We start from the raw sequence: 19,221 nt of genomic DNA, 5'->3' as shown, positions 1-19,221 counted from the left end.
CAAGGAGCTGAATCCACCCAACAACCACCTACTTGATCTTAGAAATGGTTACTTCCGGCGCCCATAGGTCAGTGAGTAGGGCACTGGCCACATACACTGAAGCTAGCAGTTCAAGCCTGCCCTGGGCCTTCTAAACAACAATGACACCTACAGCCAAAAAATAGCTGGGTGTTGTGGCGGGCACCTGTAGTCACAGCTGCTTGGGAGCTGAGGCAAGAGAATCGCATAAGCCCAAGAGTTGGAGGTTGCTGTGAGCTATGACCACGGCACTCCATCCAGGGAGATATAGTGAGCCTCTGTCTCAAAAAAAAAAAAAGGAAATGGCTACTTCCCCATTCCAGTCTTGGGGTGAGCCTCCAGCCCCAGCCAACAACTTGAATGTAGCCCTGTAAGACACTGTGAGGCAGAGGAACCAGCTGAGCTGTACTTGGATTCCTGACCCAAGGAAACTGTCAGATAATAAATGTGTGTTGTTTTAAGCAGCAAAGTTTTGGAGGTAATTTATCACACAGGGATAGATCGGGAATACAGATGGACAATACAATTCTATACTATTTTCATGAAAATTCTAGTAGTTATAAACATCTAGCCTCCGATTTGTTAAGGTGTATTAAACTTTTAGCTCCTTATGTTTTTCCCCCTACATTCTGTAGCAAGCCATTCCTCTTCCCCCCTCAGAATTCAGTTGCTATAGAGGGAAGAAGAGACCACTTTGTTGAAAATAGTAATAACAATAACATTAATAACTAACAGTCACAGAGCACTTATTTTTTTTTTACCAGGTAGTGCTGTAAACATTTTAGATCTGTTATTATACATCATCTAACTTCCACATTTCTAGGTGATTGATACCTTCTATTACTCCTATTTTGCAGAGGAGGAAAGTGAAGTATAGAGAGGCTTAAGTAAATTGCTCAAGGTTATAAAACTTGGCAGTTGCAAGAAGGGATCAAGCATTGCTCCAATCATCTTCTCATCTATTCCTCCGAAGGAAGTTCTAACTGATTCAGATTGTAAAACCCTCACTCTTCCTAGACAACGGTGTCTTCAATAAGCAAACTTATTAATAACACATGTTATAGAATGCTATATAATTACTATGTTAAACAAAGTGCTAAGATTGAGATATTGAAGATCGCAATTTGCTCCTTAGACTCCTGTGTTATCTACTGTTATCCCTATTTTGAAGGAATAAAAGAGAAATAGTGATTTTCTTTATAAAGGAAGAAAACAGTATTTAGCTCATAGGGTGCTATTATAAGTTAAATTGTCTCCTGCCCCCAAACCAAAAAAACAAAACAAAAAAAACAAAAAAATATTTGTTGAAAGCCTAACTTCTAGTTGTCAGAACATGAACTTATTTGAAAATAGGTGATTGTAGCTGCAATCAGTTAAAATGTCATACTGGACTACAACAGACCCTGAATACAATTTGACTAATATCCTTATAAGAAGGCACAGAGGACAATGCCCTTGGAAGACAGAGACTGGGGTTATGCTCCCACAAGCCAAGGAATGCCCAGGGCCACCAGAAACTGTAAGAGGTAAAGAAGGATCTTTACCTACAGTCTTTTAGACTCCAGAATTGTAAGAGAATAATGTTATTCTATTACCACAGCCCTAGGAAACTTATACAGGTGTGATTTAAATGTTAAATGAAAAAAATGTTAAACGAAAATGCTGAATGAAGAATATTTAAATAATATATTTAGTCTTAGAAATAAAGAATATTTTTAAAATGTCTCTGTGGTTGAGCATGGTGGCTCACACTTGTAATCCCAGTACTTTGGGAGGCAGGAGGATCATTTGAGACTGGAAATTTGAGACCAGCCTGAGCAACAGGGAGACCCCCATCACTACAAAAAATAAAAAAATATCCAGGTGTGGTGTCATGCTCTGGTACTCCTCGCTAGTCTGGAGGCTAAGGCAGGAAGATCTCCTGAGCCTAGAAGTTCGCAGCTATAGTAAGCTATGGTTGCACAGATGCACTCCAGCCTGAGTAGCAGAGCAAGACCTTGTCTTCAAAAAAAAAATAATAATAATAATTAATTTAATTTAATTTAATAAAACAAAATATCTCTGTGTCAAGAGGAATGCAAATGATGTGCCCTTGTATGCAAAGCTATGGCATAAAAAAATGAATGCATTTCCCCGGAATGTTTATTTTACTCTAAGATTCTGTGATAAGTCAGGTAATTAACTGGTAACTTAGACTTTAAAAGTAAAAGTCAAACATTGATATTATTTAAGAGAAAAGAGATTTTTTCCAAGGGATGCTTGAGCTACAATTCCAGATTTTTAGGAGTACCCTTACCTTTCCTGTGTGATTAGAGAAACATCTATATACATTTTGATATATATGTATGTATGTATAACAATATATGTACGTGTATATATTTTAGGAGTACCCTTACCTTTCCTGTGTGATTAGAGAAACATCTATATACGTTTCGATACATATGTATGTATGTTAACGTTTATACCTATAACATCTATATACGTATAAACATATGTATGTATACCTATAAAACTACAAACAGTCCCAAACTGAGTGAGACTTTGGTTCTCAGCAAACAGGGTGCTAAGTCTCCCTACCTGGTCTGAGAAGGGAGTATAAGATAGAAACCATTTGACACCAAGTCTCTCATATCCCCCACTCCCTAATTACAATTTTAAAATAACGGTTCCCTGTAGGAGACTGAGCACCGCGCTTATGGGAACTGTCACCGGTTCTCGAGGCAGGCTTTGGGTACAGGAGATGGCGGTATGGAGATATTTTCAGCCTGGAGACAAGCCTCAAGCAACTTAGTACTCTAACGAGATAAGATCCCTCGCTGTTAGTAAGCAGGTGCTGGACTTTGAACATTTGTGGTGCATCAGGGTGGGAGTTGAGCCCATGGGGAAAGAGCACTGGAGATCCTTAAGCACGTAGACCTTGTACGTGGGACCTCCCACACCTGTTGTATATCGTTTCAATAAAAGGCCAGGCGGAGGTGACTTGAGGCTCTTCTGCACCTAGGAGAAGCCTCACCTTTTGCAAGCTTGTACTACTTTCAATTCGTGTACTGGTTGTTTCCTGCTGGTGGACCGGCTGCCATGGCGGCGCCCACAGTTCCCATTAAGCGCAATCCATTCACATCTTGGTGAACCATCATAACAAATCTTATCTTCTTCATTAGAAATGAGGAGAGAGATTAAACTAGACGGAGAGGGTGGGTTCTCAAAATTGGGTCTAATCTGGGCTCCAAACACAAAGGAACAGTTGACCCTGCTATTTAATCACCTAGACGTGGGGGAGCCTTATCTCATACCATCTCATGAGGACTAAGTAAACTTTGCATGTGAAGCACTTACCGTAGCCAGACACCATGCACAGTGCCACACAGCTGAGTGGAATTTCAAATGCCAGCCAATCTGCCTGGAAACTCCTCTGCGTTCCTAAGCTAAGCAGGGGTCCTCAAACTGCGGCCCGCAGGCCACATGAGGCGGTGTGATTGTATTTGTTGCCGTTTTGTTTTTTCCTTCAAAATAAGATACGTGCAGTGTGCATAGGAAATTTGTTCATATATTTTTTTTAAACTATAGTCCGGCCCTCCAATGGGAGGTGAACTGGCCCCCTGTTTAAAAAGTTTGAGGACCCCTGCTAGAGTGTGTCATTTTCAGAAGCTAGTAACTGACCTCAAACTACCTTAGAGACTGCAGGTAGGTCATGGCCATCCAGCATGGCAGACACTTTCCACTGAGTTACACTCCTCTCACCCCACCACACCCTCAACTCCCCAAAGCTAGACTTGCATTTGGGTTTCTGGGTAGCTTCAGTTTGAAGGGCTGCAGAGTATATCCCTTCCTCTACCTTTGCTGTTAGCCTCGCACCTGAGTAGGCAAAACATTCCTTCCCAAGGGTGCTTTTGCTCCAGAAGGGAAGTTTTATTCTCCCCTTGGCCCATTCCTCAGATGGGAAAGCTGAGGTTCAGAGGCCTTGCTGCGAGGTGCCACGGCTTTGATGAGGACCACTCCCGGAGGCCACGGTTTAGCGAACGGCTTGACATAGAAACTGGAGTCAGACTCATGGGCTCTGATTAGTTCTTGACTCACTGAGTGAACTTAGGCAGGCCCTTTTCGCCCGGAGGCCTCGGCTCAGGTGTACAAAGGGGACAGAAAGCGGGATTATGTGTTGCTAATGTTCTGAGTTCTCAGCTGAACGCTCACCCCCACTGGGCAGCTGGGCCCCGAGCACTCGCATTCGGTAGACTACAAACCCCAGCATGCCCCGGGGTAGGGCGGGGCATAATGATGGACAGGTATCTCTACGAATTGGCGCAGGCCAAAGGGCCCGCGGCGGCGCGTGCGCAGAGGGCGGCGGGCGGGTGGGCTGGCAGCGTTGGACGCGTCGGAACCGCGGGCGGTCAGGTAGGGGGCGGGAAGGAGGGTTGGGGACTGGGGACCGTGGCTGGAGTGGCGGGCGGTGGCTGAGCAGCGGGACAGGAGGCCGTGCTGGGGTGCAGCGGCTGGTCCATGCCCGAATCAGGGTTTGGGGACCGGATCTGAGGGGCAGAACCGGGGTGGGGGTGGGGCCGTGAGGGGCAGGCTCGGGAGGGATTCGATGGGGCTGAGCACAGTCAACTGGGGGAGGGGAGCAAGGGGCTCTGAGAAGATTTGCGGTTGCAGCATCTCAGGAGGTATGAGGTAATGTGGGGACCCTGAGGAGGGACGGCGTGTAGCATCTGTGAGATGGGAGGGAAGCTGAAGGCCCTGGAGGGATCTGGGTGCAAAATTGCAGAAATGTGAAGCAATTGGGGGGCCTTGGTGAGATCTGAGGGAATCTGGGGGCGCTAGGCATCTGGCAGGGTACAAGAACGGCGATCAGACAGAGCAAGATCTAGGGCTATCCCGATTGCTAAAGAAAAAGGATTTTTCTGGAGTGGGATCAGGGTACGATTGAGGGGTAGAGGTGAGTTCTGAGGGGAATCAGTGGGAAGCGGTATCTCGTTATCAAAAAGAAGGGCCCTGGCTATGATCTGAAGGCAACACATCACAAGGGTGGGTACAAGAGGAAGGAGTAAGGTTTGAGGGTGGCACAGTGACTGTTGGAATGAAACAGGGAGAGCAGGAATCCGAGCTGTAGGACTGGGGTATTGAACTGGAATGCAGGACGGAATGCTGCAGAGATATGGAAACAGAGTTTAAAGGATCTAAGAGGGGTTTGGAGCACATGAAGGAAGAATTGGTGAGGATTGCAATAGAGAGACCAAAAGATTGGAATTCTGTAGTAAAAGGGTGGGGAATAGAGTTTGCAGATGATTGAATGGTAAGGCAATGCCCTAACTAGGCTAACTGAACTCTGAGTAGATTTGTGAGTTGATGTCTTGGGCTACTAAAGGAATTTTCCTGGTCTCTGCATGGGAAGCAGAGGGAGTTCTGGGGACTCAAGGACTTAAAAGTAATGTACTGTGTATATAAAATTAAGCAGAGTGTAGGGGTCCCGGAACAGATTGGTAAGTTTTCTGAGATTCTGAAGGAGTGTGACAAGCCCTGAGAAGGGCAGAATCTTCCTTCCTTATTAACCAAAGATCCCTTATCATGAGGCAGGCTTGGTACTGCCCCTAACTCCACTCTGACAGCTCCCACCTGCATCTGCTAAAAGTGCTTTGGAGAAGAATCACCAAAGGGAGGATGAAGTTGGAAACTATTCAAGGTCATCTGCCTGAGTCCCCTTTCCTTGTACCCCCAAGTTGTGATAGAAAAGAGTGAGATCTCCAGAAGAATGAGAGGAACATCATCTCAAGTCTGAATTTATCCTATATATAGCAGTGGTTCTCAACCTTCCTAACGCCATGATGTATTTTCATTGTTACAAAGGGGTCACAACCCACAGGTTGAGAACCACTGCTATGGAAGGTCCATTACAGGTTGAGGAGGCTGTGGCTCTGTGAATGAGGTGTTTGGGTTGGGAGAGAAACAAAAAAAAAAAAAAAGGGGAAACTTTTATGTGAGCATTTAGTGCTATGTCAGCCTCTACAGCAGTAGTTCTTAAATAGAGTGAATTTGGCAATGTCTGGAGACATTTTGGGTTGTTTAAAGTTGAACTGGGAGATACTACTTGCCTCTCCTGGGCAGACACCAGGGATTCTGTTAAGCTTTTTTCAATACACGGGATAGTCCCCATAACAAAGAATTTTCTGGCCTAAAATGTCAGTAGAGCTACCTTTGCCCTAGTGTCAGGTATCCTGGTTCAGATCCCGCTTCACCAAGTGCCTTGGCTCTGTATCTATAAAATGGTGTTACAATTATAGGACCTACATCATAGGATTATTGTGAGGATTTAGTGAAATAAATCAGAGTTCTTACAGCACCTAGTAAGTGCTCCAAATTTAGTAATTTTTAGTTTTATATCTACTTTTGCACTCAGTTTTCATAACAGCCCTTCTAAGTAGGGTCTACCATATCTGGTTTTATATAGGAGGAAACTAAGGCTTAGAAGGTGACTTATTGAAGGTTCCATAGGTAGGAACGGCAGAGTCAAGCTCACACTCAGATTATTGTAACTGCATATTCCCTCTTTGCTTGCTTCTTCCTTGCTGGGGCCTGTTCAGTCATTTCTCAGCCCATTCCCCTCTAATGGAAAAGAAGATTGTCCATTGAGTATCACTATCAGATTGAACTCTAAAAAAGCGGGGCAGGGTTAAATCTGATTAGGTTGGGAGGAGCCCTGGACTTTGTGCTTGGTTTGCTTTTAGACCAGGACCAGTAGGGAGATAAGGGGAGGACCTGGAAGTTAGCAGGCAGGATGAAGTGCAAGGGACTAAGGGGTGAAGTGTGGAGGCCATTAACTTGAAAAAACACCTTATGGCATAGACAGGCAGAAGGCAGTCATGCCCTGAAGATAACTACTGTTCTATATGCTTTCTTTTGGGTTACTTTTTCCTGGACAGACTAGTAGAATTGGCTCTGTCAGCTCTAAGACTAGCTACAGAGTTGCTGAAGCCAGTTCAGAAACAAAGCTGGATTGCATCTGAGGGCAAAAGAGTCAGCTGGAATGCCCAGGCACATCACTAAGGAAAATATGTGGTGGAAATTCAGTCAGCCTGGGAATCAAGGGCTTGAAGTCCACACTCTAACTCTGCTGCCAATTTATTTTGTGACCTTAGACAAGCACTTGTCCCGTTAGCCTCAGTTTATTAAAAACACAATTGAATACCATTTATTGAGCACTTATTCTGCGCATTATCTTAATCAATCCTGCCAACATCTGTTATTCCCTAATTTTACAGATATCAAAACCAGTGGGTTAAATGATTTATCCAAGGCTACATAGCAAGTAGCAAAGCAGGAATACAAACCCAGATCTGTCTGACTCTTACGATATAGTATACTAGTTTTATTAAAAGAGCTTTTCCAACCTGCAAAAGCCTCTATACCTATGTCTGGAGAGTGGTTAGAATCTCAGAGTTTATATGAGGCCCTTAAAAGTAGATCATTGTTCATGGACACTGTGTTGCCTTTGTGATACTCTCTCCATTATGTCTTTCTGGTAGAACAGTCAGATTTAAAAATCACTCCTCTGTGTTTTTACTTCTCAGCCAGACTCTGCCTCGAGGTAGAGAACTATCACACATCTTTTAAGTCCATGTGGTTTTTATGGGTGGGAGTTGTCACTGGGATTTGAATCCCTGTTCTACTTCTTACAAGCTTTGAGACTTTGGACAGTTACTTTCTCTGAGCATTGGTTTCCTTATTTTTAAAGAAGAATAATACATTCTTCCCATGGTTTTTATGAGAATAGGGGACAATAAATAGTAGTTGCTTTAGGTGAGGTAGTAATTATGAGAGGAAGGCAACACTGCAAGAGAATTAAGTGTTACTTTGCCTGATTTTGATGATCCGAAGTGGACTCTTCAAGTCTCCCCCAAATTTTCATCCCTTTTTTGTTCCTTTCCCAGGATCTTCCTGATCCTTTTATGAAAATCTCATAATTGAAGGTACACACATTATATGCAGAGAAAAGAAATGAAACAGAGTTGAGTGGCTCAAGATGAGTTGGAAATCTTCTGAGAAAAGGCTGTTGGTTTTTCCCTATTGTGTGTTTTTTGAATCACATTGGCACTGTAGGTGTTAGCCAAATGTTTGTGGACGGTGCAATGGGACCCTTTCTAGGTCCTGCAGCTTTAGAGGAAGACAGAGACAACAGGCAAGGATTTTTTTCCAGCAAACACTATTATTGATTTAATCTGACCTTGACATAGTTTAGCTAAAGTTTCCTTTTCCACAAACTTATTTCCTTTGGGTAGTTTTATGGGTCCCAGACCAGTACAACTTAGGAAGCATGCCTCTGTTTCCCTATAAGGCCCTACTTGTTGAATTTAATCTTAATTGTCTGCAGGTACCTTAAATGCCCCAAGTAAGCTTCATCAGAATCCTCTCCCACACACAAGACTGGGGGAATTGGCATTAGTGAATGTTAGTGAATGTTAGTGACCTCCTAAAAATCAGTCTTGCTAGTGGTCTTTGGTGGCATTACATTAAAATGTATGAGGAATAAATGCAGGTTAGAAAGCTCACATAAAATGCAATAAACTTTGCATGAAGAAACCCAGTCAAAGCAGGGGAGTGTTTCAGTAGTAGGCTTGGCCCTGTAAGTCTTGTGACAGGAATTTACAGGTATTCTAGCTTTTAGATGAAAGCTGTACTCTTATATGTTTTTGCTCAAAATTGTATCTCCAGTGCCTTTCACAAAGGCAGACTCATAATAGATGCTCAGTAAAGATTTGTTTCATTAATTGTTTAAAGTTGTCTGGCTTTGCTCATGGCCAAAGCCCCTCGGGGCTGATACAGGTGTGGAAATAAGAGACATCTAGAGAGCTACCCCATGGTGTAGTTTCAGACAGAGGATGAAGATTTGAAATCTTAGGTCATCTGGAATCTCTTGATTCTGAGATCAGGTAAAACAATCCCAGGAAGGCTCAGAATTTTTATTATGTAAATGTATGTATCTGATGACTTACATGCAGTCTGCCTGTTGAGAAATGTCTATTTTCATGGGTTGGGTGGTGGCAGCAGCAGCTACTACTGCTGCTAATAATAATAAAAGCTATTATTTACTGTACTGTTGTTAATTTTATGCCTGGCCTGATCCTTTACTTAGTGCTTTATACACATAATCTAATCTAATCTTAACAACCACCTTGTGAGGAAAATATTATTTAAAAGCTCCTTTTCATAGATAAATTGAGAACTTGAGAAGTTAAGTAACTTCTTGCCCAAGTCTCCAGAGAGACTGGGATTCAAATCCAGAAAGCTTGATTCCTTAATCTACTCTTAGCTTCAACCTTTCCTTTTAGTTCTAGTTCTGCTGAGCAATTTGAAGTCTTCATTTCCCTTTCCTGGTCTCAGTTTCTTCATCTATTACGCCTAGAGATTACTACTAATCCTGTCATTCCTTATTTAGTCTCTGGTAGAAGTAGCTGTTGTAGCTTATTTTAGAAAAGTTGTGAATTCATTTGTCCATTGGTTTGTAGCCTGGATATCTAGCATTCTGAATCAAATTTCTCCAAAGCTGACCAGTCCTTTTATTAACTTTATTTATCTTTATATGCCATGAAAAGGAAAGGTTCTCAATCCTTTCAAAATTTAGTTTGCAAACTGAATGCTTTGTTAATTCTACTACTAGATGTTATTGTTGTTAATACTCTTTGCAATCAAAAATTACTAAAATATAATTAGCATCCTTGCATGGCACCCCTGCCAGTGTCCAGCTAAGTACTTCAAATGCATTATCCCTAGTCATTACAATAATCTGTTTATAAGCTAAGAAAACAGGCTGAGAGAGGTTAAATAAATTGCTTGCTGCCCTCCAGCTTATACATGGCAGTACCAAGATTTGATCCCAGGTCCTGTCTCACTTTGACATTGTTTTTTCTGTTTTGTTTGGTTTTTCTACTACCCTTGGTTAGTTAGTTCATGTACTGGGGAAAACCCAGTAGTCCAGAATAGGCTAGATCAGGCTAGGATATAATTATGTAATTTTTCTGGGTCTTAGGGTAGCTAGAACAGACAAAGCTTAAGGGGTAGATTCTCATCTGGAGCTGAGGAGATGTGCTAGTCTCGGTATGGGATGTGCAGTATCAATCATCAGATCAGAGGGGTGAGGGAAGAGGGATAACCTAAAGTGAGATGAGTTTGGAGGTCAAGAATTGATGGTACAAAGTGCACAACAGGAAACACGTTCAAGGGATTATGAACAGAGTTAAGATCATAAATACAGCATGTTGGGGGTTCATTCTGGTTGGTCTCAGATTTTATAGCTGGCAGAAAATGGTAGGTTATTTAAAGACTTGGGGATTGTAAGATGATTCCTTTCACCCATGTAATATTTCAGGGAGACTGAGGTCAGTTGGACCTTCCATCTGAGTCATTCTCAGTTTTAAGAATAATGACTAGATGTGCCCTTCTGAAGTCTCTAACTGCCTGTCTTATAGCTTCATTCAGGCTAGGGTCCTTCAGAGAGCAGTGCTTTCAGGTCATCAAAATGGGAAAAGTTGTTCTGGCTTTTTTTAGGTTCGAGGCTGTCTCTATGCCTGATCCTTCAGTGATAACTCATGTTTTCCTGAAAAAGCATGGCAGCTTCAGGGCAGGAACTCCTGATAGCCTCAGAGAACCTGCGGAAGCTGCAATCAGCTGTGATCATTTGGGGCACAGTAAATTCATTTTTTAAAGCCGATGACTTAGAGAGGCAGTAAGCTTTTTAATTAAAAAAGGTGGTATGGTATTCCAGAAAACTGGAGAAAAGAATTTGCTGCTATTTTTACAAGTTGGCAGACTTGTTCAGTTGTCCTCAAACTTTTTAAACAGGGGGCCAGTTCACTGTCCCTCAGACCGTTGGAGGGCTGGACTATAGTTTTTTAAAAAAACTATGCACAAATTCCTATGCACACTGCACATATTTTATTTTGAAATAAAAAAACAAAACGGGAACAAATACAATCACACCGCCTCAGGTGGCCTGCGGGCCATAGTTTGAGGACCCCTGAATTAGCTGATAGGCAGTGCCAGCTCTGGGAAGAACATAGATATCTTTGTACATCATAAGGTAACATGGTCTGGATCCAGCCACGAAATGTTGCCCTGGGTCTTTTGTCCCAGATGATATAAGAGAGAACTAAAGCTATTGGTTTAGAATTGAGAAAACTGCACGGATCCTGAATTGAGGCTTGTATCAGTATTTCTTATATTATTTGTCCCTAGACCCATGCCATTTAAGAATTCACCATTCTTAGGACAGGGCAGCTGTCTGTATCCACATGAGATCTATAGGCTCATGATATGCAGTAATTTGTTACTTTGTTGAGACGTGGATTTGAGTTATAATGAGTTTCAAGGCTGGTGTGTGGGAGTGGGTCAGTCAGCTAATAAATCCATCTAATGTACTCTATAGCAACAGAATCTCATAACTATGTTATTATTCCTTCTTCCTATGGAGAAAATTTTTTTTTTTTTTTTTGTAGAGACAGAGTCTCACTTTATCGCCCTTCGTAGAGTGCCATGGCATCACACAGCTCACAGCAACCTCCAACTCCTGGGCTGAAGCAATTCTCTTGCCTCAGCCTCCCGAGTAGCTGGGACTACAGGCGCCCACCACAAAGCCCAGCTATTTTTTGGTTGTAGTTCAGCCGGGGCCGGGTTTGAACCCGCCACCGTCGGTATATGGGGCCCGTGCCTTACCGACTGAGCCACAGGCGCCACCCCCTATGGAGAAAATTTATATGTTATAAGGCAGCATTTCCCAGATCATGGTCGAGAGAACACTTGTTAATAATTGTTGTATGACAGTAAAAGAAACAGCTTAAAGTAATACTGGGTTAAACAGAAAAAATATCTGTACCACAAGATTCAACCATGTTTGAGGTACATGACCTTGAGCCTATTTTTCTAAGCTTTGGTTTCCTCATCTTTAAAATGGATAATAAAAATATTACCTACTTCATAGTGTCATCATGAAGATTAAGTGACATTAAACGACTGTGGTATCTAGCACGTAGTAGGCACTAGATGCATACTGTTTCTCTTGCAGTAAAAAGGAAGTGGGATTCCAGGGAGGTAGGATTGAGTTCAGGTAGATTGTGCTTGTCTGCTATTGAGTATTTGTCATTGTCAGATTGCATTTTGAAGCTACATATGGTGGAAATTTGTTGTTACAATGTGTGTACACTGACTGCTTTCTTCTGTGTGCCTGGAGAAAGAGTTGATGTCATGTGCAAAGCCTTCCTGAGACAGCTGCCCTGTCCTTAAAACCAAGCTAACTTGCCCTTCACCACCTCCTTCTCTTTGATGGTTGACCATCTGCAGATCACCAAGACTGCACAGGTGTAGCCATAGGATTTGCATTTAAGAAAGGCTGAATTTATCCAAGTGCCTCACTTTGCTAGACCTATCCATTCTAATTTTAGGTATAGATTGACAATGGCGTAAGACTGCAGAACACTGAGATTTCCCTGAGTCTACAGAGAGGGAGTGTTTATAATAAGTATTGAGTGAAATAGCCGGTACTCCAAAGCCAGAAAGAAATATATTGGTCTTGATAAGGCATTCCTAGTTTTTAAATCATCTGGGCTTGAGCCTTGGCTGTCTTAACTATTCACCACTATCCTGCCAATAATCCACTCAGCTTTGAAATTTTACTGATTACACTTCTGGACTATTGGTTGGATGTATCATCTTTCCATTTCCATTACCTGCCCCCTAGTTCAGACCCCCCATTACCTCTTCGGCTATTTTGCTGTAGCTTCCAAACTTGTTTCTCCCCACTCCATTCCAGCTTAGATCATATCAGTTCCTTTCTCCAGAACATTCATTGCCTCACCACACCCTTGAAAATGAAGCACAAAAGTCTTATTTTGGCTCTGAATCTTTTGTAATCAGTTTCCAATTTACTTTTCTGTAGTTGTTACTCAGTGTTCCCTATAATCTCCCACAGTTTTAATATAAGGATAAGAAACAGAACTAAAATTCACTTAAGGCTTTTTTTGTTGCAGAGCCAAATGTTAACTTTCTATAAAAGACATGTATTATCTCATTTAATCCTTACACTAAGCCTGTAAATGCAGTCTTATTTCTGTTTTACAGATGAAGAAAATAAAACAGAGAAGCTAAGTGTCTTGTGTTCTCTTTCTAAGCACACACCACTTGTGCTTTCTAAGGTTTATTAAAGCTGTTCCTTTGCCTGGTACTCCTTTTTTCCATCTCTCCCTGTCTATGCGTTTTTCCAGGCCAATATCAAATGGCCTTCTGAAAATTCTGTTTTCATTTAAGCTAGAATGATTCTATCTCAGTCTCTACCGAACTTAGGTTGTTTTATTAATGAGACTAGTTTCTGCTTTATTACCTACTTACATGTCTTGTCTCCTTTCCTAAAATTTGAGCATCTGAGTATCTGATTTCAGGATACAGAAATCTTAGTATCTACCCCGTTTCCCCGAAAAATAAGACAGTGTCTTATTTTAAGGTGTACTCCCAAAGATGCGCTAGGTCTTATTTTCAGGGGACGTTTTATCTTTCCTGTAAGTAGGTCTTATTTTCGGGGAAGCAGGGTAGTATATGATACCTAGACTTAGATGGGAAGATAGATGAGTAGGTAGGAGGATAGTTAAATAGGGAAAATACATATTTTCTGATCTGATGTTTTGCAGATCACCTAAAGCTAATCATCTTGATTCTCTATTTCTCTGGATGATTCCTAGGCCCCAAACATGATACAGTAAACTCTGTGACATGATAAATTAAAAATCTCCATACTTTTGCTCACACAATTTTCTTTGCTTAAAATACCTTTGTCCCTCATTGTCTTGTTTCTTTCGATATGTATCTTAGAAGTGCCACTGCTTCCGAGACGCCTTCCCTAATTCCTCTAGGTAGAATCTCACACAATGCACATCACACGGATCTCCATGTTACACTTTTTTTCCTTTTACTGTAGTAGTTTTTCTATGCTTTTCTCTTAGTAAAAGTTATGAGCTGAAAACTTCACAAAATATGACAGTAATGATTAGCATTTGTTACAAGTATATTACTTGGAAGGTGCTATACTAAGTTTGTATTTATCCTGTTTTTTAACTCTTACAATTATCATGTAAGATAAACACCATTATTACTTCTATTTATCAGATAGAAACAGCCATAGGAAGTTTGAGTTACTTCCTTAAGGTGACATAACTAATTATCTGAGACTCTTGAACCTGAATTACTATCCTGTAGCCAATGCTTTGTTTTGTTTCCCTGTGTCACCGTTAGCTGACACAAATAAACCTCCATAAAATAGTTGTTAAATACAGGGATGACTGAAGGAGTGATCATAGCTATTATCCAAATGTTTCTTAAGTGAATAAATTTATATAAGCAGTGGAAAATGAATGATTTTTTTTTTCTCTTTAGCAGGAATTTGACCCTCTGGGGCATGAATACTGTGCTATTCAGTTCTGGACTGTGCTAGTAGGACCCTAAAACGGAAGAGCAATGGCTGCAGCAGCTGCTTCTCACCTGAACCTGGATGCCCTCCGGGAAGTGCTGGAATGCCCCATCTGCATGGAGTCCTTCACAGAAGAGCAGCTGCGGCCCAAGCTCCTGCACTGTGGCCATACCATCTGCCGCCAGTGCCTGGAGAAGCTGTTGGCCAGTAGTATCAATGGTGTGCGCTGTCCTTTCTGTAGCAAGATCACTCGCATAACCAGCCTAACCCAGCTGACAGACAACCTGACGGTGCTGAAGATCATTGATACAGCTGGGCTCAGTGAGGCCGTGGGGATGCTCATGTGCCGGGCCTGTGGGCGGCGTCTTCCCCGGCAATTCTGCCGGAGCTGTGGCTTGGTGTTGTGTGAGCCCTGCCGGGAGGCCGACCACCAACCTCCCAGCCACTGTACGCTTCCTGTCAAAGAGGCCGCAGAGGAACGGCGTCGAGAATTTGGAGAGAAGTTGACCCGCCTGCGGGAGCTTATGGGTGAGCTGCAGCGGCGGAAGCTAGCCTTGGAAGGTGTGTCTAAGGACCTTCAGGCAAGGTATAAAGCAGTTCTCCAGGAGTACGGGCACGAGGAGCGCAGGATCCAGGATGAGCTGGCTCGCTCTCGGAAGTTCTTCACAGGCTCCCTGGCTGAGGTTGAGAAGTGCAATAGTCAGGTGGTCGAGGAGCAGAGTTACCTGCTTAACATTGCAGAGGTGCAGGCTGTGTCCCGCTGTGACTACTTCCTGGCCAAGATCAAGCAGGCAGATGTAGCACTACTGGAGGAGACAGCTGACGAGGAGGAGCCAGAACTCACTGCCAGCTTGCCTCGGGAGCTCACCCTGCAAGATGTGGAGCTCCTTAAGGTAGGCCATGTTGGCCCCCTACAAATTGGACAGGCTGTGAAGAAGCCCCGCACAGTTAACATGGAAGATTCCTGGGCCATGGAAGCTGCAGCCTCTGCTGCCTCGACCTCTGTTACATTTAGAGAGATGGACATGAGCCCCGAGGAAGTGGTTGCCAGCCCTAGGGCCTCCCCTGCGAAACAGCGGTGTCCTGAGGCAGCCTCCAGTATCCAGCAGTGCCTCTTTCTCAAGAAGATGGGGGCCAAAGGGAGCACTCCAGGCATGTTCAATCTTCCAGTCAGTCTCTACGTGACCAGTCAAGGCGAGGTGCTGGTTGCAGATCGTGGCAACTACCGTATACAAGTCTTCACCCGCAAAGGCTTTTTGAAGGAAATCCGCCGCAGCCCCAGTGGCATTGACAGCTTTGTGCTAAGTTTCCTTGGGGCTGATTTGCCCAATCTCACTCCCCTTTCAGTGGCCATGAACTGCCATGGGCTGATTGGTGTGACTGATAGCTATGATAATTCCCTCAAGGTATATACCTTGGATGGCCACTGCGTGGCCTGTCACAGGAGCCAGCTGAGCAAACCATGGGGCATCACAGCCCTGCCATCCGGCCAGTTCGTAGTAACTGATGTGGAAGGTGGAAAGCTTTGGTGTTTCACTGTTGACCGAGGAGCAGGGGTGGTCAAATACAGCTGCCTCTGTAGTGCTGTGCGGCCCAAGTTTGTCACCTGTGATTCTGAGGGCACCGTCTACTTCACCCAGGGCTTGGGTCTCAATCTGGAGAATCGGCAAAATGAGCACCACCTGGAGGGGGGGTTCTCTATTGGATCTGTGGGCCCTGATGGCCAGCTGGGCCGCCAGATTAGCCACTTCTTCTCTGAGAATGAGGATTTCCGTTGCATTGCTGGCATGTGTGTGGATGCTCGTGGTGATCTCATTGTGGCTGATAGCAGTCGCAAAGAAATTCTCCATTTTCCTAAGGGTGGAGGCTACAGTGTCCTCATTCGAGAAGGACTTACCTGTCCAGTGGGCATTGCCCTTACTCCTAAGGGTCAGCTGCTGGTCTTGGACTGTTGGGATCATTGCATCAAGATCTACACCTACCATCTGAGAAGATATTCCACCCCTTAGGGGAAAGAAATACCAGTTTCTTCTGCTCGCCAGCCAGCTTCCCTTCCCTTAGTCCTTGGTTGTTGATGGTACTACAGAGTAGGTTTAGCCTATGTCCTAATTCCAGCTGGGTAGTCCTAAAATTTTAGAAACTGTATCTTTCAGCGTTTTTTATATGTTGTTATTTCTCCCCATCTCCCACCTAAATTTAGAGCTTTACCAGATGTACTGTCCAAATAGGACATATGATAGTGTTAGTTTGTTTAGACATTAACACTTCCCAGGCTTCAGTAGAGAGAGCCAGTGTAGCCTTTTGCCCTGTGTTTGAAATTTGCCCCTGTATTAAATCCTTGCTGATTTCTTGCTTTTGGCTTTGATGTCCTTGGTCCATTGTTTCCTCCCTATTATTATGTGCTTCATCTGTAATACTTTCTCTTCAAATCTGGTTGGTTTCAGTGTGCATGCTCCAGGAGGATCTTCTGTACCTTTCAGTGACACTTCCGACATCGTATTCCTGCAGCTTGATGTCTCAGGTCTGATCACCTTTACTTGTGTGAAGGCTTATTCATTTAGTCCCACCAAAGGTAATATACAATCCCTTTAAGATGCAGTACCTCTCGGCTGCAGGATCTATGCCATCTTGGATTTGTCTGCCGTGGTAGATGTGACAAAGAATGGATGGACCCTAGTTGGTTGGTGTTGAAGACTTCAGCCTGGAAATTGCTTGCATTATAAAGAAGCACATACAGATAGGCATCATGCCAAACATAGGAAGATGGGAATAAGCAAACCTAAATATTAATATTGTCAGCAAACTTGAATAGTCTCTAGGCCTCATCATTTTTAATACTGCCTCTCTACTGGCCTGTGCTAAGAGTTGTCTGAGGAATTGTACAACATAGGCCAGTGCCAACAAAATGGGGAGGTACATGTATCTCATTTTCATTACTAAAACAGACAAAACTATTGGATCGTTATTCTGTATTTTCCTCAAATGAGTGCATACTATTTGGTTTTAAGATTTATTTCCATTCCTCTATCAAGCATTAAATAATTGGTAACTGTTTCTTTATCACTGGTGTTCATGTCTTTTAATTAAATAGGGGATTTGGGAGAGAAGGAGACAGCTAACTTGTACCACGTTTTACTTCTTTATCTGACACTGCATTCTTTGAGACCGCAGATATCTATCCAGGAGGAATTCAGCCAAAAGCACCATTATGTAAAGACAGTCCAAATCCTGCCTCACATACATATGTACAGAATCATCCCCAAAGTTAGAGTCACCAACATGCTGTTTTAAATTGAGTCTCTGCTATTTGTTACATCTTTAAGTAATAATTAGAGTTCAAAAAAGGAAGATAGTGGTATTCTTTAAGAAGATCAGAAGTGAGCGAGAGAATCTGGTTTGTCAGATTTCTCAGGTTTCTCACATCTTGCTCTTTGAGTGCTGGGGTGATGGCAAGACCTTGCTTTCATGGAAGTACAATTTGCTAACCTGAGCTACTCAAAATTGTTTTTATAGTAATAGCGTAGCTTTTTTTTTTTTTGCTTCCATTACAGTTGCCAAACACTAGGTAAAGAGGTAACTAAAGCGATTTTGAACTTGTTTGTCTTGTGCTTTTCACCTAGAAAAAGTCCTATGTTCTGATTATGAAATTGCATCTGATTTTCAAAGATTGTGTAATTGAGAGGAAATTGATTCAATTAAAAGTGCATCACAAAAGACTCTACTGGTTATTAGACCCACTTTATCTGTGGTGGTACCAGCAGCAAGAGATCTGTTTTTGTTGTCAGTGGGGAACTTGCTGAGGCAGTAACAGCAGCCCATGTTTTTGGCACATGGTTTGAAACAGGAAATGAATATGATATTGTGGGTTGGCTTGAGGTAAACGTGGCCAGGAGTCTTGCAGCTGCCCAGGCTTTTGGAAGGAAATGGTTGGCATTCAGCATTTTGATCCATCCCTATCTCTAAACTGTACTCATGCCTTGGCCCTTGAGTAAAGCGGGTATCTGCTCAGAATGGAAGTGCAATCTGAATGAGATGTTTTGTTTGTTTCTTTTTTTTCCTTTAATGTGAATATTTTAGGCTGTGCTTAGTATAGTCTATTTTTAATTACCTGCCATGTGACTAAATTGCACACCATGGCCCCAAGAAACTAATTTGTTCAATTACAACAGTTATTTTTGTTTTGTTTTTTAAAGTACCCTTATCCAAATAAGGTCTTATATTCAAGTCTATTGTGTAAAATGGATCAAAGAGCAGCTGCTCAGTTGAAGCAGGTTTGTGGAGCTGGAGAAGAGGCTATTTTCTCCCCTCCCCTCCCCTGTCCTACCATGGCAAACTCTTAGGAATCTACAGAATACTTCAGGAAAATCAGTAAACTGCAACATTGCTAATCCTCCGGGTCCAGCTTGTTAGCCATAGTGCCTTGGACAACCCAGGTAACTCTTCAGAATAATGACAACAATGATAGCTGCCTCCAGGAGGGGTGTGAGATAACAGATGTGAAAATACTTGGTTTCATTCCTGCGGGGCTCAATAAATGATAGCTGTTACAAACTTCTTTTATTGAGTTTCTTAGTGCGCGGTGATTCAACCACCCCAAACAAGATCTTCCTTCTTGCCTACCTTCTTGCATTACATATTTCTATCTGACAACCAAAAGCTTTCTGAGGGACTTCTTCCCCGTAGCCACAAGTCTCCAGATATTTCTGTTCACCTGCTCCTTATAATGTCTATTTCATGTTTCTATTATTATATAAATCACTGTG

General features: G+C 42.8%; 2 protein-coding genes across 6 annotated transcripts in view; one reads left to right on the top strand and one right to left on the bottom strand.

The window, feature by feature from the left end:
- The window catches only part of ASTN2 (astrotactin 2), a 990,319-nt gene that overhangs the window by 250,085 nt on the left and 721,013 nt on the right, over positions 1-19,221 (bottom strand). The gene's annotated exons all lie outside the window — the stretch shown is intronic.
- On the top strand, positions 4,340-17,518 carry TRIM32 (tripartite motif containing 32). 2 transcript variants are annotated; one of them, XM_053566556.1, is made up of 2 exons: positions 4,340-4,410; positions 14,428-17,518. In XM_053566556.1, the coding sequence occupies exon 2, from the start codon at positions 14,506-14,508 to the stop codon at positions 16,465-16,467; it is 1,962 nt and encodes a 653-aa protein (XP_053422531.1). In that variant the 5' UTR covers positions 4,340-4,410; positions 14,428-14,505; the 3' UTR covers positions 16,468-17,518. The 2 variants fall into 2 exon arrangements, with proteins under 2 accessions (XP_053422531.1, XP_053422523.1); XM_053566548.1 differs by having other exon boundaries at positions 14,425-17,518.

This window comes from Nycticebus coucang, chromosome 2 (assembly GCF_027406575.1).
Source record: "Nycticebus coucang isolate mNycCou1 chromosome 2, mNycCou1.pri, whole genome shotgun sequence".
Lineage (NCBI taxonomy): Eukaryota > Metazoa > Chordata > Mammalia > Primates > Lorisidae > Nycticebus > Nycticebus coucang.
This window is presented reverse-complemented; position numbering and strand designations above follow the sequence as displayed.